General features: G+C 51.8%; 2 protein-coding genes across 5 annotated transcripts; one reads left to right on the top strand and one right to left on the bottom strand.

Annotated features, from left to right (window-relative positions):
• The first annotated feature begins 1,013 nt into the window (after positions 1 to 1,013).
• STX1B (syntaxin 1B) lies at positions 1,014 to 19,162 on the top strand. Its single transcript, XM_079120510.1, has 10 exons — positions 1,014 to 1,328; positions 9,420 to 9,494; positions 9,717 to 9,816; positions 9,905 to 9,979; positions 12,770 to 12,843; positions 13,220 to 13,328; positions 13,516 to 13,589; positions 15,447 to 15,584; positions 15,688 to 15,798; positions 16,066 to 19,162. The coding sequence occupies exons 1-10, from the start codon at positions 1,299 to 1,301 to the stop codon at positions 16,144 to 16,146; spliced, it is 867 nt and encodes a 288-aa protein (XP_078976636.1). The 5' UTR covers positions 1,014 to 1,298; the 3' UTR covers positions 16,147 to 19,162.
• A 421-nt stretch (positions 19,163 to 19,583) lies between these two features.
• Positions 19,584 to 23,143, bottom strand: HSD3B7 (hydroxy-delta-5-steroid dehydrogenase, 3 beta- and steroid delta-isomerase 7). Of its 4 annotated transcripts, none has more exons than XM_079120506.1 (7): positions 22,938 to 23,097; positions 22,354 to 22,525; positions 21,963 to 22,118; positions 21,591 to 21,699; positions 21,417 to 21,516; positions 21,080 to 21,149; positions 19,584 to 20,605 (listed from the first exon to the last, which is right to left on the bottom strand). In XM_079120506.1, the coding sequence occupies exons 2-7, from the start codon at positions 22,517 to 22,519 to the stop codon at positions 20,190 to 20,192; spliced, it is 1,017 nt and encodes a 338-aa protein (XP_078976632.1). In that variant the 5' UTR covers positions 22,520 to 22,525; positions 22,938 to 23,097; the 3' UTR covers positions 19,584 to 20,189. The 4 variants fall into 4 exon arrangements, with proteins under 4 accessions (XP_078976632.1, XP_078976630.1, XP_078976631.1 ...); XM_079120504.1 differs by having other exon boundaries at positions 21,080 to 21,242; positions 22,938 to 23,096; XM_079120505.1 differs by having other exon boundaries at positions 21,080 to 21,242; positions 22,928 to 23,080.
• Between the last annotated feature and the right edge of the window lie 184 nt (positions 23,144 to 23,327).

Below are 23,327 nucleotides of genomic sequence, written 5' to 3'. Positions count from 1 at the left end.
AGGAAGCAGGAGGCAGGTGGGGAGTCAAGGAAAGCAGGGTTTCCAGGAGAGGTCATCTGGGTCATGGAGGGTAAGGCCTGGCAATCAAGGAGGTCACGGATACTTAGCAAAAGAAGGGTTGGGGCCTATTTCGTGAGGAGCCAAAGTTCTGTTGCAGGGGGGTTGATGTGATGTTAACATGAGGAGGAGAGGAGAGGTGGGCATGAAAGAGAGAAGGGGACAAGGTAACTCAGACCCCAGGGGTAATGGATTTCCTCTTTCCAAAAAGGATTTGTGGGACAAGGGTACTGGGGATCAACCCAAGTCATGGGGGTGCTAAATGAAAGCTCTACCACTGAGGCTACATCCCCAGACCAGAACAGACTTCATTAATAGAGCAATCTAAAGATGGATCAGGAGGTCTTTGGAAGTAGTGAGCACCCTGTCCCTGGAGGTAGACAAGCAGAGCTCTGAGATCCACCGCTGCCAGGGATGCTCACAGGTAGGGTAGGGAAGGCTGTTCAAAACAAGTCCCACGTCCTTCTCAGCGAGCGCTTTTGGTTGATTCCTTGCACCACAAAAACTACACAGAGGGTCATTCTTGCTGTTTCTAGTATCCAAAGAGCCTCCTGCAGGGACACACGCTCACAGAGAGGTGGTCGTGCGCAGGCTCACACAGAGACAGAAACATAAAATCTATCTATATCTCTCGCTGTAAAGGGATCCACAGCACCTCTCCTCAGGTTATTCCCCGAGTCCATTCCCTTACCCCATCTCTCTGCCGTTCCACGCCACCCCCCAGGCCACCCCAGCATCTCTGTGCCTGTCTCAGCATCTCCTCTGTCTCTGCATCTCTCCAGCTTCTCTGGCTCTGCCCTCCCCCACCCACTTCTAGGCCTCTCCAGTCCCCCTCCCCGTGGGTCCCCCTCCCCGGACTACAACCCCCAGGCGCCCCCAGCCCCCGGCGCTGCGCATGCCCCCTGCTCCCCGCCCCCTCCCGGTTCCCCCCTCCCTCCCTTCCTCCTCACCTCCCTCCGCCCCCCTCCCCCGCGCTTCGGCTCCCGCATCCCTCCATCCAACCCTGTGCCGCAGCCGCATCGCCACCGCAGCCCAGGCAGAGCTGAGCCCGGCCCAGGCCCCTGTCGCTGCCCGGCCCTCGGCCCACCGCCCCCGCTCACGCCCCCGCCTGCAGGTCCCCCTCGGAGGCTCCGGCGCCCCCCGGCGCCCCCAGACCCCGGCCTCCAGCTCCGAGGTGGGAGGCGGAGAGCAGCAGCGGAGACAGGAGGACGAGGAGGAGGAGGAGGAGGAGCCGTCGCAGGATGAAGGATCGGACTCAGGAGCTGCGGAGTGTGAGCTTGGGGGTGGGGGCAACGGGGGGCGGGACCCCAATATTTGGGGAGCGCGTGGAGATGGGGTGGGGGAGGTGCTGGGACGTGGGGGCGAAGGATGAGACTGGAGGTTGGGAGCCGGGGCACCCCAGTATCTCCAGGCACCTGATGTCTCCAGTGAACCTGCATTTTGGGGACAGTGGCTAGAAGGGGTTGGAAGCCATTAAGACACGAGGGAGCAGGAGAGGTCTCAGGGCCCTGGTCACCCCGTGTTCTCAGAAGGGCCGTCGGGGTCTAACCTGGGGAAGGAGGGGAGTGAATGTCAGTAGAGAATTGGAGGGTACTGTCATCCTGGGAGAAGATTTGCCAAATCAGAAGGATGGGGTGGTTACTGGGCCAAGCTGAGTGTAGCAGGACCCAGATTTGGGGGGTGCAATGGGGAAGGACACAGGTTGGGACTGGATGCCAACACCTGGCAGTGAATGAAGTGTCTGCGTGTGTGTGCACTTGCTGTGTTGCTCCTCCTGAGGAGGAGGCCCGTCAGAGACAGGGAAAGAAGGGTTGGCCTCAGGAGACTGCCAGAGGGCTAGGGCCTGAGTCCGGGTGACCCCAGAGGTGGGAGAGGAGAGGAGGTTCCACACACAGGGTCACAGAATTGGGTTGTATGACAGGGGCTGTGCTGTGCTGGGGGAACTGGAGCATCTTGAGCAGTCAGGCCGAGCTGACATGGGCCCCAGGTCTGCAGGCCTGAAGAGGCCCGGCTCTAGGAGTCCAGCCAGGCACTTAGTTGTGTTTGGGAGACAGGGAAGCAGCCCTGGAGTCTGCAGAGGAAGCCTCTCTTTGGAGGGGCTGGGAAATGGGGCTTTTAATGAGAATGGTTTGAGAGGCAGGGAAGATGCTGGGGCATTTGGGGAAATGACCTGGGTCCTGAGGAGGCAGAGCTGGCAGTCCACTATGGGATCATGGCCCGTAGTGTTATGCTAATAAAAGTACTGGCTCTGGCCAGTGGCTACTGTATCCTGATGTACTGGGTCTATATGAGGAGACTATGGATTGTTACCCCAGGGGTTATTATCCCATTTGACAGATGAGGAGACTGAGGTTCTGATATAGAAAGGGACTTGCCCAAGGTCACCAAGAATGTCTGGGGGGCAGGTTTTGGACCAGAATGTGGTTTCCAGTCTGCCACGCTGACAGAGATCTCTGCTTTTTTGGCCTTTGAAGCAGAAGTTTGGACACAGTGGATGAAGAGCTGTCTTTGGAAAGCCCCCTGAATTTGGGGGCCAGGACCCAGCTTTCAGGGAGACACAAGCTTGGAGGCAGTGACTACTGTCTATGGGGAGGGAATTCAAATTCTTTATTAAACTTTTAATGCATATACACTCAGGTGTGAGGAAAATGACAATAATGATAATCATCAACACTGCTCTGAATGTTTTATATGTATTAAATAATTTTGATCCTCACAGCAACCCTATGAAGCTGGTATTATCTCATTGTACAGTAAGGAAACAAAAGCCCAGAGAGGTTAAGGAACTTGACCAAAGTCACATAGCTAGAAAGAAGGCCGGATTCAAACTCAGGCCAGTTAGATTCTGCATCCTTGTTCAAAACTCCCTTTCCCTCGTGGTGCAGTTTGCAAAACTGGTTGCCATCATAATCTCTACCAACCTGGTTAGGTAGGTGGACAGAGAGACTTCCTCATTGCTAGTTGGGGAAACTGAGGCCCAGATATTTAAATGACTTGTCCAAGGTCACACATCTAGTAACGGAGGAGTGCAGGTCTGAACCGAGATCCTCTGCAACCAAGACCATTCCCTGACTCCAAAACCCAGAGAAATGTGAAGCGGTTGGGGTGAGGTGGTGGCAGAATTGTGGTATAATTCTAGAGAGGGAGGGAAGAGGCTAAGACAGATCTGGAGGGGGAGGTGGGGGATGGGGAGTGCTCCTCATTCCCTGGCTGAGTGAGTCAGGGCCCCTAGCCCTGAGGTGAGGGAACCTGTGGCTGGGGCTGCTGGGGGCCAGGTTGGGGAGGTGGGAGTGGTGTGGAGTTGGGGAGAAGTGAATGCTGATGGCTTTGGTGTTAGTCACAACTCCAGGAGACTGGAGATTTGGGAGGGGGTGGGTGGGGCTCAGAAAGGATTTCCCCCGCAAGGTGCTGAGAGGCCGGAGAGATTGAATGGTCATGAGGAGCCTGTAAAGGGGAGTCTCTGACATGCTGGAAGGGTCTGGTGGTGGGAAGGAATGTTAGCCTGAGGGCCTGACTGTCTTTCCAGCGGTTCTTAGCATCCCCAAGGGGCTCTCTAGTCTTTTAGCATATAGTGGTTAAGGACCCAGACTTGGGAACCAGCGATCTTGGTTCAAATCCTAACTTTGCTCCTTCCTGTGTGACCTTGGGCAAGTTGCTTAACCTGTCTGGTTCTCATTTTCTTTTTGTATGAATTGGGAGTATAATAGCACCTGTTTCACAGGTTTGCTCTGAAGATTAAAAGTAGTTAATATGCATAAAGTGTCTTGGAGGGGGCCTGGTGCCCAGATGTTCCATAGATGACTTGTACATTCCTCTTGAGTATCATGTAAGCCCCCTAAGATGGGCAGGATATGACCCCTAATTTATTTTGGAGTTAACTGAGGACCAGAGGAAAAAAATGACTTGCCCAAGGTCACATAGCACTTACTGTCAGAGCTGGTACTGAAACAGAGATTCTTTTTCCGGTTCACCAAGCACTTTTGGTTGGAACGGGAGGTGCTGGGCTGGATATGGATGGGGAGTTCCCAGATCCAAGGAGTGAGCTGGGGTAGGGCTCCAGAGGAGAAGAAGGGAGCAGGTGAGCTAGAGAAGAAGGGTGGGGAGAGAAGACAGGGAGGGATATGTGCAGGGACATGGAGTATAGAAAGGGAGAGCATGGGAAAAGAGGTGAGAGGGAGGAGGGAGTGGACAGACACTAAGAGAACCCCAGCAATGAATGTATGTCCTCTAGAGGCACCAGGCTTCTTTCTGCCTTTCAAATACACCAAATGTGCTTAAGGGTCTCTACACTTGTTTCCTGTGTGCAGAATGCTGTTTCTTCTGCCTTGAGTGCAGTGTCCCCTACTGTAGTACAGTTCACTCTTTTAGGACTCAACTCAAATATCGCCTCCCCAGAAAGACCCTCCCTGACCACCCTGTATGAAGTCTTTCTCATACCTGTTTCTCTGTATCACATCTTATTTAACAAATTGGAAATTATCTTGTCCATTCTTCATGGTCTGCCTCCTTCACTTCCCCCACCTCTGGAGAGTCAGCTTCTTGAAGGCAGGACCTTTCTGCCTGTCTTCTTTACCACTGTATCACCAGCAGCATCTAGAAGAGAACTTGGCATAAATCGTACATTATTTGTTAGATGAATGAATGACTCAGTGAGGCGGAGGGAGATGGGAAAGGCGGCAGGTGGGTTGACAGGGAAGGTGGAGGAGAGAGGTCCGGGTGAAAGGGCTAGGCTGGACCATAGGAGGATGGAAGGGAGGGAGGGAGGGAGGATGAGAGGCCCAGGCCAGGGAGACAGATGGACAGAAGCGGGAGGGGGCACAGGCAAAGAGGCTGCTGCCTCTAGATCAAACAATGCTGAGGAGCATGGGTGAGCAGTGTGTTAGTATGCATGGGCACACATGTGTGTTTACACACACACATACACACACTCACACACACGCACACACACCCTCTATGACTTTTCAGTCACCTAGTTCCAGTTGCAGTCTCTCCGCCTCTGTGTTTCTGTCACTACCTCTCCATCTGTCTCTTTGGTTATTGACTTGCTGGCTCACATTGTCCCTCTCCTCTTTCCATTTATGTGTGTGTCCTTGTTGTCTCCCCCTTCCCCTAGCACACACACACTAAGGGCCCTGGTATCTCTGGACTTAAGGATCTGAGGCCAGATGAAGCTGAGGCTTGGATTGGATGCTCCCGCATCGCCAAGGCAGTTCTAGAATGTGCTCCAGTGCTCTGCGCCAACTCCTTTAATCCTCCCAAGCACTTGAGCAGTTGGTGAGCAGTAAAGAGCAGAGTGCCTGGGTTCAAATCTAGGCATCGCTACCTCATCAGCACCCCAAAAATGGCATAATCTTGGGCAAGTTCCTTAATCTCTCTTTACCTCAATTTCCTCATCTATCAAATGGAAATAAAAATGGCATCTGCCTCATGGGACGATTATAAGGATTAAATAAGAAATGCAAAGCACTTGTAATTGGGCCCAACTCATAGTAATTGGTACTGTGTGTTAGATGAGTATAAATAATTATCTTCCTCATTCTTCACATGAGGAAATGGAGACTTGAATTGTCCATTTGCAGCCTGAGGCCACCACAAAGTGGTTTGGGACACATTTGATCATCTTTTCCTCTCATTTGCTCACAGCCTGATTTCTTTTAGTCCCGTCTGATTTCTAGAAATGTGCTCATTGTTTATTAGAGCTTGTTTAATTTTATTTTATCTTTAGAATAGCATGTGGGCTGGGAGTATAATGCAGTGGTAGAACACTTGCCTACAATAGCACAATTTGCTCACTGATATTAAACATTACATTAATGATTGCAATGCAAAGGGCATTTATTGGTTGTCCAGTGTCTAACATGTGAAATCAATTAAGTTATTTTTTTCTGTAACCAATATGCATATATATATATGCATTAAAATGTGTCACACTAAAAAAAAAAATAAGGTGCTCCTTATTAAACATGCACACCTCAGAGCAGAGAGGGTTAGGGTCTCAAGCAAGTCAAGCAGAGGCTGGAAGGTCTAGCTTCTGGCTGGGTTCTTCTTGCAACCCTGGGCCCCTTTTACTGATTTTCTGTCCTGGCCACAGGAGCTCAAAAGTACTGAGGAAACAACAGAGAGGGCTCTTTGGGCCAGCAAGGAATAGAGGGACTGTCCTCCTTGGTAGGACAGGGAAAAACCTGGGATTTGATAGTCTCAGGTTTAAGTCTCAATAAGGCCTTATTTTCTGTGAAGCCTTAGGCAGGTATGGTGAACTTTCTGAGACTGTTTCTTCTTCTGTAACATGGAAGAGGCAGAGTATAGTCAACCCTCACCAAACACTTATTAATCTCTCTCTTGCAGCATTAGGTATTTTTCCTGCCTTATCTCATTGCCCCTCCTGCCCACCCTGTGGGTTGGACATTATTGCCTTCATGCCTTCACTACATGCTGATAATTCTCATGGCCTTCTAGCTGCTGACCTGGGGCAAGTTCTTTAGCCCTCTGACTCAGTTTCCCCATCAATAAAAGGGAGCTATAATAATCTCTACTTCAAATGTTTACTGTTGTAAACATTAAATGGATAAATATATGCACAGTGCATAGAACAGTGCCCAGCACATTGTAAAACACTATCTAAATGTTTGTCATAATTGCAATTATGTTGACCAATGATCCTTACAGATTTTAATGAAGATTTAAAAAGATAAAAAGAGTGTAGGATTTATACAGAAGTTACTGTCAAATGATAACATTTTGTTAGGTTTTCAGGACACAGAGCCTTACCCAGAGTGGGCCTTAGTGGGAGCTGACCTAAGAGGAAATGGAGCTGATGATAGTCATTGGGAGTTGGGAGGCTGGCCTGGAGCCTTAGAGAGGCCATGACAGGAGGCAGGTCCTGGTGCTATTCAGTCTTGGACAAGTCACTTTTCTTTTCCCTTCTGTGGCCTCCTGTTCCCTCATCTGTGAAATGGGGACAATGATATTTGCTCAGCTTTTCTCACAGGGCTAGATATGATGGTGAGGATCAAAAGAGATTATGGGTGTAAAAGTGTTTGTAAATGCAGAAGAAGGATTATTAACTCTCAGCACTCTTCATAATTATTATTCCAAATAAATCATATTTATACCCTTCCACCTTTCTTCCTCTCTCAAGGGCAAGTAAACAGGTAGCCCAGGATACTACAGGAAGAATCTAGGGGCAGTGGCTCTGGGAACAACAGGAGAGAATGAAATTAGACTTTAGGAAAGACTTCCTAAAGTTGACATGGAAAAGGGAAAGAGAGAACAGGAAAGTTCCCAGGTACTAGGGCTAGTGAGGGTGTCCTGACCCCCATGAGGTACAGTTGAGGCTGAATGAGTGTGCAGACACAGAGAAGGGGCAGAGCAAAGCTCTTGGCTGTAGGGGAGGAGGCCTCCTAGGGCAGCCTGGTTCTGAGGACTGAGATGTTAGAAACCATCATAGGAGACCAGCAGGTCCTCAGAGATAAGCCCCACCTCCCAGAGCTTCTTAGGGCCAAGGTCTATCTGGCGTGGAGGCTTAAGAAGCCAAAAGTCCTATCAGGGTCCCCAAGACCCACCTGTGCCACTCCTTCTTCTGGGGGCAGCTGTGGACTGTGACAGAGGCACCCACCTCTCTAGGCAGATATTTGGTGTTGTCTTGAAGTGTCTGGCACGTGCTCTGACATGGTGTGGGGCCCTGAATGTGTGTGGAGAATCCCTAGGGTTCTGTTTGGGCAGAACTTAGGCAGGAGGCTGGGGTGGCTTCAGGGCGTCTACTGGGAGGGTCTCCTCTGGGCTATGAGTGCTCTTCCCCATGCTGTCGGAGCTCTGCTGATTCCAAGCTCTCTTGGCTGTCTGGATTGCATGGAGGTCCCATCTGGCTCTGTCTAGGTTCGATCTGAGCTGTCTGGGATCTGTCTGAACTTAGCCTAGTTTGGTCTAAGCCTGTCTGGTTTCTGCAAGGGCCTGTCTGCATTCCGCTCGGACCCTGTTGGCTCTTCTCTTTAGATCCCAACTGGCTACACCCCCAGGTAGAGGCTGTTTGGATCCTGTCTTGATTTCATTCAGGCTCCAGTGGCTAGATTCTGTCTGAACTCTGGCTAGATTCTTCCTCGAAATCCGGATGAACTCTGTTGAAATTTCCACTGGGGCTGATTAGGGCTCCAAACATAATTAAGCTTGATGGGCTCAGATTTTGCCCTCAGACCTCTGTCCCAAGCCGAGAAGAGCTTGGAGTTAGCAGTGGAGGGCCCTGAGGAGCCCTCCCAGTGCCCTCTGACCAGCTCTAAATGAATGTGCAAACCCAAGGTTCAGAGAGGCTAGAACAAACCCCCAGGGCCCTCCTCAGTGTCTCCAAGGGCACTGCCGAAGGTCTGTGTGTCCACGTGTCCACGTGCAATTTTGCTCAAGTCTGTGTGCAGGTGAACTTCAACATGACAGTGTGTCTCCATGTGGGTGTCGGGGCCTATTTCTGTGTGCCTGTGTCGGCACTTCTGTCTGTGTCACTGGTCTGTCTGTTGGTGGCGATGGTGGTGTGGGTGGGTAAATCCCTTTGTGTCTCTGAGCCCCGAGGGTGGAGGGCTGAGCAGCTGCAGGTTGCGACTGGGAAATCCAAGCAAGTGAGAGTAGGTGGGTGTGCAGTTGGAAGGGTTTGGATAAAAGCGAGTGAATACACGAAGAAGAGTCAGAAGAGTCAGCTGCGGGGGGAGCGAGAGTAGGTGGGGGGAGGAAGACACAGGGAACTAGGGAGGTCCAGGTGCCACCTCCATCTCATCCCACCCTCACTGGGCCTGACCGTGCTTGCTCAACTTGGGGCCTGCTGCTGGCAGTGAAGTGACCTTGTACAGGGGACATGGCTGGTCAGATGGGGGCAGCGGGGAAAGAGAAGCAGAGTAAAGTGAGGCCTGGGCAGGAACTGCTGGGGATGTCAGGGACACTCAGGCTCCTGGGACACAATTCCAGCGTCCTTCTTGGATCCCAGAGCCAATTATTGCAAAACTGACATTTAGCTGGTTTGTTAAAATACTGAAGTATGTTCATACTGATTGATCAGTAGCAGCAGCCCTGAATACCGTCCCCTTCCAGGATGCATCTATACCCATAAGGCCACATCCATCTGCCTTTTGCTAATTCCCTCCAAGGCGTCCTTTGAGTTATCAGTTACCCTGGTCTCTAGGACCTTATTCCAGAAGGTATATCAGGTTCTCATTCTGACTTGCCCTTGCCATCTCCCCTACTCAGGACCCCTCCCAAGACCTCTTTTCTGAGCCTACAGTATCCATATATGTGTGGTGGGTAGAGGGCTAGAGAGCTAGAGAACCAGCTTGGGGGCCCAGGATAGGGACAGCTCACAGATTCAGCCTTCTTTTGCCTCACAGGCGAAAGACAGTGATGATGAGGAGGAGGTGGTTCACGTGGATCGGGACCACTTTATGGATGAGTTCTTTGAACAGGTAATGAATCCTTAATGCCCCAGACCCAGAATCTGGCCCTTAGCCAACAATTTTCTTTTCTCCCCTTTTCTATTCTAAAAGCACCCCTTTTCTATTCTTCACTCCCCTTGGCCTTTTATCAATCCATTTGCATCCGGCCTGTTTTCTGTCCTGGCTGATTCCCCTGGATCCCCTCATCTGGCTCAACAACCTGATTGGGTAGCACTGATTTTTCTGCCCCAGGTGGAAGAGATCCGAGGCTGCATTGAGAAGCTGTCAGAGGACGTAGAGCAGGTGAAAAAACAGCACAGTGCCATCTTGGCGGCGCCCAACCCAGATGAAAGTGAGTGCTGCCACCGGGTGTCAGTGGTAGGGGGAATGTCCAGGGTCCCACCCAGAATTCTCACTCATCCTCCTCACCCTCCCCTCAGAGACCAAACAAGAGCTGGAGGACCTCACTGCAGACATCAAGAAGACGGCCAACAAGGTCCGGTCCAAGTTGAAAGGTGAGGGATGCAGTTCCGCTACTAGGGAGAAAAAGTACTCTACCCTCTATTGCACAAAACTGGCCTTTTGTAAGGAATGTCCACAGACTTCCAGGAGCCAGATTCCTAAACAGTGAGAAAGTATCAACACCCAGTTTGGCCTCCTTGATCCAGATTCTTTGGAGAAAGACACTTGAGAGGGAAATAAGAGAGAGGAAAGTTTCTGTTTAAATTGCATCTGAGCTTCACTGGTTTCATCAGCATAAAGTTTCATCAGAAAAATAGAATCTTCCAAGCAGCTTTGGTTTGTTAAGTCCTCGTTTCTCCTGAACAGGCCTCCAGCATAGCACTGAGCACCCAGTAGGTGGGCTCAGCAAATGCTTCTGAGTTGATATCCTCGACTCAGGACAGATTGGACTGTGTGGCTGACATCAGGGGCTGGCAAGCTTTCAGGAGGGATTTGCCAAATGCTCATGTATTCACTCTAATTTAAGGACTTGGGTGCTGGTAATAACCACCTTCCCCCAACGCACTGTGGGTTGGGAACCTCCTTGTCTGCCGGTGCCAGGGGAATAGCAGTGGTACTGTGATGCTAATTTGTGTGCTTATGGTAATTCGGCATCAGAAAATATTTGCCAAGCACCTATAATGTCTGAGGCCTTGGGGGAAGGAATTTTATGAGATGTCTGACCTGAGAGCACCAACCTTGGTCCAGGGAACTGAAATTCCCAAGTTCTCCTGGATTCAAGGCGAGGCCACATGTGAGTTTCTGGTGCTGATTCATAAGATCAAGCCCTTTACACTCAGGTGAGTGGGCTGGAATGGAAAATGCCCTAACCCAGGGTCACATTAAGTGCCAAGCCAGGCTGAGGGAATCCAGTCTCCACTCTCAACTCACTTTGCACAATTTCTTCCCTCTCAGTTTGCTCATGGGTATAGTAAGAGAAATTGAAGCAATTTCAAAACTGCCTTCTTTTTCTTTTCTTTTCTTTTTTTTTCTCTTTTTGACAGAAAAATCTTTTTCTTTTAATGAAATCTTACCAAAAAATCCCAACATAAGAAACATAAAAGATTGCTCTGGCTGAATTGGGTTTGGGAGGCTCTACCTGCCTGGCCTTCCCTTCACTCTCTGCAACAGCCCCTGAGATTCCTTCTCAAAAGCTTGGTTCCTCCTGGCACACAGTTTAAAAACCTCTGTGCTCAATGTTTTTTTTTTTTTTTTTTTTGTGCCCATTGAGCTCTGACCATGAATGTTTTTCAGAAGACTATGGGGAGAGCTCTGTGATTCAGGGGGTTCGTGAATAGACCCAGAAATAAGACCGGAAATGTGACAGTGGTTTAAGAAGCTGGCCCTCTGTGTCTCCAGAAAAAGAGAAGATTCTCATCTCCTCCAATCTCTTCTAGTTGGTGACTTGAACTGTGACCTTGAAAGAGCTGTTTCACCCCTTTGACTAATTTTCCAGTTTGATGCATGAGCTGGTATCACTGAACTCCCAGGATGACTGTAAAAAGTCAGTGAGATCCAGTAAAAGACCCCTCCATCCAGACTTGGCGCCAACCCCAAAGCTGACAACAGGGCTCCAAGCTGGGACAACTTGGATATGTGTTCCTGTGATTTTCCTGAATCAGCTGGGCCAGAATCGTCACTCAGTCACTGCCTGCTATTGCTGGCAGGGGATCCTTGGGGTGTCATCCAGCCCCATACCTTCCCCGCTGCCAGGAGAACAGAGAAGTGATGTTCTCAGGAATGGCCTGGAGGCCCTGTGAGGTCTGAGAAGGCCTGGTGATTCATTCCTGCTGCATTTTCTGATCTTACTGAAGCAGATCTTACTGCAGGCTGTTTTTTAGAAAATCTGAATGATAGTGTCAGGAGTGCATGATCCAGAAGCAGGAATCCCAGTTAATCTGTGCGCTTTCCCAGAACATCCTTTAGAAGTGGGAACTCCCAGAACAGGGATCACCTCACAGAGCAGGGGGAGGGTGAACCCCACCCACTTGGAAGTGTCTGCCTTTCACCAAAAAAAAAAAAAAAAAAAAAAAAAAAAAAACACAGTGGAGCCAGGTGTGGTGGCTTGCCCAGCTACTCAGGAGGCTGAGGACAGAGAGATGGCTTGAGCCTAGAAGTTCCAGGTCAGCCAGGCAACTTAATGAAACCTCATCTGAAAACCAAAATAAGAGCCGGGCAAGGTGGTGTATGCTTGTAATCCCAGTGCCTTGGGAGGCTGAGACAGGAGGATCACGAGTTCAAAGCCAGCCTCTGGAACTTAGCGGGGCCCTAAGCAACTCAGTGAGGCCCTTAGCAACTCAGAGGAACCCCCAAAAATGGCTGGAGATGTGGTTCAGTGGTAAAGCTCCCCTGGGTTCAATCCCCAGTACCAAAAAACAAACAAACAAACAAACAATACAACAATGACAACAATAACAACCACCACAGGGTATGTTTCTATCTCTGTCCAGAGAACTCTGCACTACTGAAACCCTTCTCTAGTAAACTAGGTCCACATGTCCTGGGGTTGGGCAGGAGCTACAGTCGTGCACTTTCCAAGACCTGATTCTTCCACTAGAACAAATAGTTCCCTTCTGACTGGTGACCTTCTAACCCTCAACTTCCCCTCCTACCTGCCTTTAGGAACCCCACAAACACCTGTACTGCTGGCCTGCCCCTCACCCTGGATGCCTGCTCCCGCCATGGGCATGCCATCTCTTCCCAGGCCTGGAGCCTGCTTCTGGGTATCGACAATTCATAAGCCCGGGACCCCAGCCCCACAACCCCCAGGTTTCCTGTCCCTCACTGCGTCCTCTTTCTCGCAGCGATCGAGCAAAGCATTGAACAAGAGGAGGGACTGAACCGTTCCTCCGCGGACCTGCGCATCCGCAAGACCCAGGTAGGAGGTGGCGGCCCAGCTGGGGCGGCACCTGGACCCAGCTGGTGAGGCAACCTAGCTGGAGCCAGGCGGGTTGGGTACTGGAGGACCAGAACCGAGCAGAGGCGCGGGGCGTGGCCAAGGGGATGGGCGGGCTTGTAGAGGTGGGCGGAACCGGGCCCCATTTTTGGGTCACTAGCTGATTTAGGCACAGGGTGTGATACTCAGCAATGGGACGGGGGACAGTCCTTGGTGGGGAGTGAGGGCCGTGGTCGGAGTTGAAGGAGGGGCCGTAAAGTAATTGAGGGCATCCTCCCGAACATCCACGCACGGCCTCCCGGCCCGCCGCCGCCTCGCTCCCTGACTCCTGGTGTCTGTCCTCCCACACCCACCCCAGCACTCTACGCTCTCCCGGAAGTTTGTGGAGGTAATGACCGAATATAACGCGACCCAGTCCAAGTACCGGGACCGCTGCAAGGACCGGATCCAGCGACAGCTGGAGATCAGTGCGTGTGCCTCTCGCCTCATACTTCCCGTGGCTGCCCAAGCTCCCTTCCAGGCCTTCCTCTCTGTGGAGGGGGCGCCTGGCCCAAGCCGGCTGGGAGGGTGGACTCCCGGGTCCCTGCCCCATCCCACCACTTCAGGTCCCCTGGCGGGTCCAGTTCCTGAGCAAATAGTCGGTTCTCCCTACAGCCGGCAGGACCACGACCAATGAAGAACTGGAAGACATGCTGGAGAGCGGGAAACTGGCCATCTTCACGGATGATGTGAGCCCCGGGGTCGGGGTGGAGTCTGTTTTGGGGAATCATTCGCCTCTCCTCCCCAAGTTCAGGTTGGACCAAGGTCCTAAGTCCAACCTGGAATAACTAGCGGTGGGCAGACTGGAGAAGGAACAGGGGAATTCCGTGGGGGGAAGGGCAGGAAGGCACCCCCATAAAACTGGCAAACAACAGTGTGCCAGGCATTGTTCTAAGCACTTTACACATTTACATTTACGGACTAACTCATTTCATCCTCTCCACAACTCCCAGGGGGGCCCCTTCACATAAGGAAGACTGACCTGAAAGGTTTGAATCTACTGCCTAGTTTGAGAGTCAGAACTCTCCACTATTCCGACCCACTCCATGCTCCCCTCCTGAAGTATGTCATTCATCACATGACTCATTTGTGAACATTTTGAAGATTTTAAAAACATGTCTTAGTTTTGCTCACTGCCCTGCCCTTGTTTTATATGTGAACGGATGGGCTTCCCTAACCGTAATTCTTTCTCCTTATGGACTTTTGCCCTGGCCTACCCAGCCCTATTTCTTCTTCTGGTGTCCAGTGCTCTGGGTAATGGTTCTAGGTCAGTTTTAAAGTATGCACTGTGATTGTCTTAATAGTTATCAGTAACTTGTTAGTTGGATAATTGGTATTTTTGAATTTACTTTGGGCAAATTGATTGTGGGCCAGTTAGCCTGGAGCTCCTCCCCTCCAAACAGCTATGGCCAGGCCTTCTGTATAAGAATGGAAGAAGCCTGGTGGACAGTTCCAAGGGAGTCATTTCAATGGACAAGAGCTGACCCTGCCAACTGGGTCACCATCATTACAGTGGAAACCCTTATAAAGCAGGGTGGTCAGGACCTTGCTGAAGGCTGTGGAAGACTTCCTGAGTGAGGTGTCAGAAAAGCAGTATTTCAAGAGGCAAGGGGATTTTGGACATGGGGATATAGGCAAAGAAACAAACTGAACAAAAACGGGGAGAGGAGACCACTCACCAAACAGCCACTGGGTGGTTTTGGCTCTTATAGGATGAGCAAGAGGTATGGGCTGAAAGGGAGACTGGGCCCTGACTACCAAAGTAAAGGTGCATAGCCTGAGGTAGTGGGGAGTCTGGCAGGCTTTAGAGCAAAGGAGTAGTAAATATGATCGACACTGTGAGTGGGAAGTGCATAGACCAGCTCAAGCCAGGAGTTTGTGGGGAGGGAGAAGATCTGACTGTGAATTGGAGTCTCTGCCCCTACCTTACAAGGGCTGCAGTACATTTGGCTATTATTTATCCCCTGCTTCATCCCATGCAGGCTCCAGACGACTTGTGGGCACACTGCCTTCTCATCTGGGCCTCCTTGTCTGCTTGCCACTTTCTTACCTGCTGCCTTTGACATCTTTCTTCCCTGAGCTTCCCTGGTGTGTGTGTTAGAGGAAGTTCCTGGGCAAGGTGGTGGGCTCTAGACAAGTTTTATTTCTTGTAATCGAACAAAGCTTCTCTTCAGTGCTTAGTGTGTGCCAGTACTGTTCTAATTGATATATTACATATTTTTTTGGAAGTAAGATTCATTTATTTATTTAATGGTGCTGAGAATCAAACCCAGGGCATGCCAGGCAAACACTGTACCACTGAGCCACATCCCAGTCCCTGATATACTACATATTAATGCATTCGATTTTTACAACAGCCCAGTGAGGTGGGCACTGTTACAATCCACGTTTTCTAGGTGGGGAAACCAAGGCCCAGAGAGGTTAAATTTGCCCAAGGGTACAGCTAGCAAATAACATTCAGATTTGAACCCAGACACTCTGGCTGCTGAATCAACTCTTACAGGGGTGAAGAGTGATCTCGTTCTTCCCTAATCCCCATTGTCTAGATCAAAATGGACTCGCAGATGACAAAGCAGGCATTGAATGAGATAGAGACGAGGCACAATGAGATCATCAAATTGGAAACCAGCATCCGCGAGCTACACGACATGTTCGTGGACATGGCCATGCTTGTGGAAAGCCAGGTACTGGCTCTGCCATGCCACCCCAGGAGCTTCCCTGGTCCCTGAGGTTCCCTCTCCCAACCTAGCCCCCGTTTCTTCCTGTGCACACTTCCTCTGTCTGCAGGGGGAGATGATTGACCGCATCGAGTACAACGTGGAACATTCCGTGGACTATGTGGAGCGAGCTGTGTCCGACACCAAGAAAGCTGTGAAATACCAGAGCAAGGCGCGGAGGGTGAGCCAGGGCAGGTGGCCTAATGGGGGCAGGGAGACCAGGAGCCTGGTGGGTGGGGCTGGGCTCAGGCCAGGGCTGAGCTGAGTGTTGAAATTGGGTGAGAGGCCTTATCTCTGGCTCTGACCTCTTCCTATTTCTGTTTTTTCTTCCCTCTTTTCCCTTACACCCTCCTCCCCCATCTTTTACCCCATCTGTCTGTTGGTTTGTCTCCTCTCTCTCTATCACTCTGTCTCTGTCTCTGTCTCTCTCTTATATTTCTACCTGCAGAAGAAAATCATGATCATCATTTGCTGTGTGGTGCTGGGGGTGGTCTTGGCGTCATCCATTGGGGGGACGCTGGGATTGTAGGCCCCCACCCCTATCTCTCCCAGACCCCTCCCCCACCACATTGGGAGCAATACCCCCACCACCCCTTTCACTCCATCCCCTGCTCCAAGCTCACCCCCAGAACAGACCCAGGCAACCCCACTCCCTCCTCCACCCCACGGCAGACCCTGGAGTCCCTGGGCCTCACCCTGCCATGGACCACCCCCTGCCCCCGCACGTAGATAGCAGCAGGCGTGATTACACATGCACACCAACATGCATGCCGCCGGCACATGCTCGAGACGTGTGGACACCCCAGCGTGTGTGTACATGTGTAGATGTGTAGATGCACTGAATCACCCCTTTTGCCCCCACCTTGATTCTGTGTGTTTTCCCCTTCACCTGGGTTGTTGGGTAGACTGTACCCAAGTACAACACAGCAGCCCACCACTCCCCTGTCTGTCTTCAGTGAATAGGTGTGTGTGTGGGTGTGTGCGTGACCACAGATTCGTGGACACACAATTTGTGTACATGGAATTTTGTTTTTGAGTGCTTGAACCTAATACAACACAAATCCTCCAGTGACACCTCCTCCCCCATCTGCTACAAATGAGGCGGGTAGTGTGTATGTGTGTGCAGATGTTCCACATTCTCAGAGGATTCAGGGAGGCCCAGAGACACACGGGCCATGGCAGACACTCCACGTGATTAGAACAAACCCTCGTGGCTTTGTTACCCCAGGGGCTGCTGTGTGCCCTGGGGAGGATGTGTATGTGTATGTGTATGTGTATGTGTGTGTGTGTGTGTGTGTGTGTGTGTGTGTGTGTTGTGGGCTTTGAAAATCCCCAGAGGTGAGGGAAAGCATCTACATGTAAATGACCTAGCTCAACCCACATAGACGTGCATTTTCCCCAATAGGTGATGTGAGGGACGTGTGTACCCGTGTGTGTGCATCTGTCTGAAGTGTTGATAGGTTTTCTTAAAGCCCTCCACGTCATGGACTGGACATACTTTTGGGTGGGCACAGATATCTATATTTCTATGCTACCTGGAATACAGCTGTGTGGTATGCGTGTGTGCATGCATGTGTGTTTAGGGGCTTTCTACATAGTGTGTTTCTGTCTCCTGCATACACACACACACTTATTTATCTTTAAGGACATGTGCCCTATTCAGGTTTATTTATCCAGATTTATTTGTCTCCCTCCCTCTCTGCAGAGCTGCTGACCAATATGGCTGCACACACTGCTACATCTACATTGTCCTGCCTGACCTCAGGGCCCCTGTGCACACATGCCCAGATCCTTATCTTTCTCTTTGTCTCTACCCAGGGATAGGCCTGAGTCCGTGACAGCTGAGTGTACTCACACATACCAAGGCTGAGGAGGTCCTATGAAGGTTGCCACACCCAGGCATACACATGTACACTGGGGCGCCTATGCATGCTGATCTTGGCAGGGTGTCCCTTCAGGCCAATACCCATTTACACACAAATGCTTCCCAGAAGGACATTTCTAGGGTTGTTACTGATGAGGTGAGATGTCAAGAGTTGCTCTCAGATAGATGGAAAATCAGGGCATTGACCCTTCCTGCCTCTCATACACTCCCCTTGGACCTGGGAGAAGCGTTTGTCCTCACTATCCCATCCCATGCTCTGGGCACTTCCTCAGGAAACTTGGGCTTGGGCAACTGTTGATTTCAGATCTACTGGAGTGGCCAGTGTGGGCCAAGTCCTGGGCCCCATCCCCTAGACATCTCTCCTGCCAAAATATCATCAATGGCCATTCCCCACACCAGGGGTGAGATGGAGGAATGTAGGCTTGGGATTCTGATGGTGAGGAAAGGGCTTCCTTTGTGGTGTAGACAGCATATGCACAGTTCTTGGGTTTGTGTATTTGGTGACAGTAGGAGATACATGGGAGAAAGGACAATGTTAAAAGTGACCCCCGCCCCAAAATGGCCAAGGAACAGGTAGGCTGAACATACAAAGTGAATGAATCTGCCCTGCCCTGGGGTGGGACATGCCTGTGTACTAAGTGAAGGACTTGCGTGTATGTGTAGACTGTAGTTTACCACATGATGCAAAGTGTGTGTTTGCGTGTTTGTGTGAGAGACCATGCAAATGTGACCTCCTGGAACACACCCTTCCCAGCCAATCCCAATTCAGCCAACCTCTTCCCTATCTCACTGTTTGGGTCCTGCCCACCCTGAGCTGTGTCTGTATCAATGTGGCCACATGTATGTAACCCCCAGATCAGCTGTCCTGAAGAGGGGAGCTTGCTTGTCCATTCCCAGAATGCCCTTCTACAGGACAGAAAGTCTGCCCAGTCTGACAGCAGCCCTCCCACTCCCATCCCAGGCTTCTGTGGAGATGTCAGAACTGATCCTAGCATCCAGCCCCCTTCTTCCTTCCTGCTTCCCTGCCAGGACCCCGCTTTCAGCCCAGGTGTTTCCGGAAGTCCCACAGCTTTGGAGTTCACCAGAAGGGTGGAGCTGAGGCTGGAGTGCTGCTCCTACCTCTTTAAGTGGCATTAGGTCCACTACTGACCATCCCTGGGCCTCAGGTGGACCAGGGAATCCCTGGGGTTCTACTATGCCCGAGCTTTCTCAAAGTCCCACACATTGTATGACAAGTTTACTTGTTGGCTGCCGTCTGTGTGTGTCCAAGTGTTGTCTAGGGGTTGGAATTTTTTCGCATGTTCTCAGACAAGTGTGTGCTGCCCATACTCCATGCACCTACAGTCATCAAGCCATGTGTGCCCTGTGGGTGGTCCCAGGCCTGGCCAGGGCTCAGTGCTTTCCCTCCCTCTTTTTCCCTATCCTTGCCTCTCATGAAGCACACTGCATTTCCATCCCATGTGCCCGTGGGTCATCGCACACTCATGCCACGCCTTGAGCGTGTACACATGATGTGTTCTATGCATTTACCCTGCCTCACCCCCAGCCTGCCCCGCAGAGGACAAGATGGGTGGCTCCTGGCTCCCTTCTCCCCCACCTGCCCCCTGCCGCTGTGCAGCTGTGTGCGTTGGCGTGTGTTTCTGTGTCGCTGGCGTGTCACGTGATGTAGCTGTGTTTGCTGACATGAGCCCCTGCCCCTTCTCTGTTTCTCCGTTGGTTTCTAGAGCTCTCTCCTTTCCCTCCCTAGAGGGGACAGGACTCCTGGGGCCTGGCTGGGGGCCCAGAGCCAGGCCACCCTCTCCTGTTAGCCCTCAGTCTCATTTCTCTCTATTGGTGACCAAGTTGCAAATGGATAAAATACAGGAAATTCTGCCCCCCAGCCCTGCATGTCCTGTCCCCAGAGCCCCGAACCCCGCTCCCGGGCCGGGTCGGGCCCCGTGGGACGGGAGAAATAGCAACCAATCCAACAGCGGGCGTGCTGTGTGCTCACTTCCTTCTGTCCCCACATGGGACTGGCGCCGTGGGGAGGGGAAATTTGTTGGGGTAGCGGGTGGCAGAATTGCTGGAAAGATTTATAAACACAGGCTTGAAAGAGGATTTTAATCCAGGTCTTGGTGAGGTACAGCATTACTGGGGCATCTTCAGGCAAAGCTAATATTGCAGGAACTCAATTTGGGTGGAGGGGTGAGAAGTGAAAACACATTGATTTCCTCAGCTTTCATTGAGGGGAAATAATATCTAAAGGTGATATATTATTTTTAAATAATGGGAAGATAACACCCTGAGGACAAAGGTAGAGGGAGAAACCAGAGAAGGCTCTTTAATCTGAACCTAGTCCAGAGGCACTTGGGTGTCATAGTCTATAGAACCTGGCCACTTCTTGCTCAAGAATCAGAAGTGGGATGGGGTAGTAAGAACATCCAAGAATCAGTTTTTTGCTAACCATCCATCAGGACTGTGTTGAGAGTGAAGATGGTCCTATCCCCAAGCCCTGCCCTGGAACTTGGAGGTATCAGAAAGCAACACAGACTAAAGACTTTGTGAACATAAAATGTGGAGGGCTCTGGGACAGCTAGATGGCACAGAGCTTCTAGCTCTGGAGTCCAACCATTCCATCCAATCCAGGGTGTGAGGGCTCAAGACCTGGGTGGACAGGCCACAAAGGCCCCCAAGCCTCAGCCCCACCATCACTGGGCTGACCCCTCCATGGCCTGCACCCAGAGAATGGTGCGGGTTCTGCTTTCCTCCCATGAGAATAGAGGCTCGTAGCCAAAATGGCGCTGTGCTTTGTTGGTGCTGACAGTGAAGGTAGTGTTGGCCACAGCCAGTGTGTAGGGGTTCAGTAGAGGTGCATAGAGTAGCAGTGGGCGCAGCAACCATTGCAGCAAGGCATTGAGGGCAGCTAGAAGCACCAGCAGCCAGTAGGGCAGCAGCGGGCGGGTGCCCACCAGACGCAATCCGCAGGGGCCCAGGAACTCCATGTTGAAGTCCTCGTAGCTCTTATAGGGTGACTTGTCATAGCAGAAGTACACTTGGCCACCTAGGAGTGCTGCCCGCTGCTCCAGCTCCCGGGCCACCAGCACATGCATCCAGGCCACATTGCCTGTCAGGGAGGAGAAGTGGCTATGCCTCCAAGGGCTCTTGCAACCATGCGAGATGCTGCCTTTCTGGGCCAGCTTATGTACAAGTCATCCCTTTTTTGAGCCCATTTTAGATGCTGCCCACACCTCCACTACAGCCTGGTAATGGCTGCTTTTTTCCCTAGCCCCCATGGCCATTGCTTTCTTGGTTTGGTCTGTGTCTCCTTCCCTGGGGAGCTGCTGCTCCCATGCCTGCAATCCTCTCCTTAGCCTATAGCTTTTTACATCAGCATTCCCAAATTGCAGGGATACTGTTTTCTCTGCAATCCAGGCAGACGATGCCAACATAATCATCATCTACCTGGGCCTGTATATGGACCATCCTTTTCCAGTCAGAGCACACACTGCCCCTGCCAGAACCACAAGGGTCCCACCTACTTCCAACGCAGGTCCTCTTGCCCTGTTTTTGGCCTCCCCCTGTTTAGCCCTGTGCTTACCCACATAGACCCGACCATGCTCCACAGAAGCTGGGATGGCCCGGAAGAGTCGACCCCCCAGACGCAGGCCCTGGCGGTAGAAATCCCTCATGATCTGATGGCCTTCACCATAGATGCCCGTGGGACGCAGGGCACATGTCACCAGAGGCAGCCCCCCTCGGACCTGATGGCAAAAGGCAAGCACTGCTAGAACTTGGGACCCAGCAGCTACCCCTTTGCACTAGCCTCCTCAGGCTAAGAGTTGGGAGACTCACAGAGCAGAATGCAAAGCAACCTGCAGGTCAGGCTGTGCCAGACTGGTTGCTCCCCAAATGCCCATCTCTGTCTCTTCACTGACCTTCCTTCCATTGGCCTCCAAGACCAGGTGCTCGGCAAGGGCCTTGCTGCAAGGATAGGGGTGCTTGTGTACTGCCTCATATGGGGTGTCCTCGTTGCCCCTAGCGAGGGTAAAAGGAAGACTCAATGCTTAGGGAAGTGGGCTCTTTAAGTAATGGGGGAGACCTCAGCTCACCTGTAAAAAGGGTGGCCTTTGATATTAGGTCCCACAACTTCCATGCTGCTCGTGTAGACCAGGAACTGAGTTCCAGTCTGTACACAAGCCTCGATCACATTCTTCGTGCCTGAGGAAGAGGAAGATGGGCCCAAGTTGAGGCTTCCTCCTCTGCATCTTTACCCCTCCCTACCCCAGATCCAGGGAGAACCAGAACAGGTTGAGGACGGACAGTGGTTAATGATTACACAGGGGCAGGGCTGTCAATAGGATAGGTTGTCACATGAGAATCAAGAGGTCAAGGTCAAATGGGCTGGGGAACAAACAGACAAGCTCAAGCCATGTGCTAGGGAGTATCATGTACAGGATTAGACTAGGTGGTGAGCACCTCACCCCACACGTTGACCTTGTGGATGGTCTCAGGACTGGCCCTCCCAAACACATCCACCAGCCCAGCTGTATGGATGACCACATGGGCTCCAGCCACAGCTGCTGTCACCTCCTGGGCCTGCGTCACATCCCCCTGGATGGCAGTCACCTGCACGGGCCCTGGTGGAAAGGCCAGGAAGGCCAGAGGCAATGTCAGAGTCAGGGCTATCAGCCAGCTGCTTGGTTAAGCCTACACCCTTGGGAGCCCCATGTTCCCAGTGACTCATTCATCCCATCCATGTGGGCCGAAGAGCACAGAATGCAGCATCTTTTCCACCAAGTAGAGGAATATCCTGGTTTGGGAGGAGATTGGGGAAACCACACCCTCCTAAAGACAACCTTCCCTTGTAGTCACCTGTCTTCAGCTCTTCTAGCCAGGGACTCAAGTGCAGGTCAAAGATTCGCAGCTCCCGGAGCCTTGGCTCCCGCTCCAGCAGCATTCGCACCACATGCTCCCCCAGGAAGCCACAGCCACCTGTGACCAGGTACACCAGCTCCGGGGCCTGTGCAGATTCTGCCATGCTCAGCTGTGGGGAGAAAACTTGGCTCACCTGAGTTGCCTGCTGCAACCTGCCCCAGTAACTGATTACTTTTAAAAGGGGGCTGGCAGCCTAGTCAAGCAGAGATCAGTGACGGAGGGTGGGGAGGCAGAGCTGCTCCTGGAGGCTGCAGCAGTGGGGGCAGCAGCCAGGCTACCTGTCCTCTGATTCTGTTAACTGCTGAGTTACTAAGAGGGTAAGGGCCTGGGGCACAGAAGGGGTCAGGGTTTGAGGTGGGTGGGGAGAGGTTTGGGGGCAAAAAAGAAGGGTGGGGAGGCAGGGCATTGTGGGAAGAGGGAGGAAAGGAGAAAAGGTGTAGGAAGATGGGAAAGGCCAGGACCAAGGGAAGGGCCCAAACTCAGAGAAAGGCTGCCTGAACCCTGGTATTACCTCTGCCTACCTGCAGCCACTGTCCCAGGGCGCCCAAACTGGCCACCGGAGAGGCAGTCTCCTGGGCTGGCTGGCCAGCCACACACCGTCTTCCTTCCGCTTGCTTCTCCTCCCTCCTGGCCTATTCCAGGAACGGAGACCAGCCCAGCCTCCAACTCCTCTACCCCTCTCTTGCCACAGGGCGCCCCCTGGTGGCCACTCAGCACTCCACTGGCATCTGGTTACAGCAAAGTACTTGGGGAGAGAGGATGGAGAAGCCAGAACCTGCTGGGTGGGTCCTGAGGGATTTGGGGGCCCATAGGATGGAAGCAGCAGGGTGACCTCATTCACTGCATGACCTCAGTCCTTTCCTCTTGCTGGATCTCCCAGGAGGCCAGAGGCCCAGCAGCAGCTGTAGTTC

Source organism: Sciurus vulgaris (assembly GCF_902686455.1).
Source record: "Sciurus vulgaris genome assembly, chromosome: 18".
NCBI lineage: Eukaryota > Metazoa > Chordata > Mammalia > Rodentia > Sciuridae > Sciurus > Sciurus vulgaris.
This window is presented reverse-complemented; position numbering and strand designations above follow the sequence as displayed.

Excerpts from the sequence above, each read along its gene's own strand:
- STX1B (XM_079120510.1), top strand. The coding sequence starts at position 1,299 with ATGAAGGATCGGACTCAGGAGCTGCGGAGT. Across the intron at positions 12,844-13,219 it reads TGCGCATCCGCAAGACCCAG|CACTCTACGCTCTCCCGGAA; the intron begins GTAGGAGGTGGC and ends CACCCACCCCAG. Across the intron at positions 13,329-13,515 it reads CCAGCGACAGCTGGAGATCA|CCGGCAGGACCACGACCAAT; the intron begins GTGCGTGTGCCT and ends TTCTCCCTACAG.
- HSD3B7 (XM_079120504.1), bottom strand. The coding sequence starts at position 22,519 with ATGGCAGAATCTGCACAGGCCCCGGAGCTGGTGTACCTGGTCACAGGT. Across the intron at positions 22,119-22,353 it reads GCTAGAAGAGCTGAAGACAG|GGCCCGTGCAGGTGACTGCC; the intron begins GTGACTACAAGG and ends CCTTTCCACCAG. Across the intron at positions 21,700-21,962 it reads CCACAAGGTCAACGTGTGGG|GCACGAAGAATGTGATCGAG; the intron begins GTGAGGTGCTCA and ends CCTCTTCCTCAG.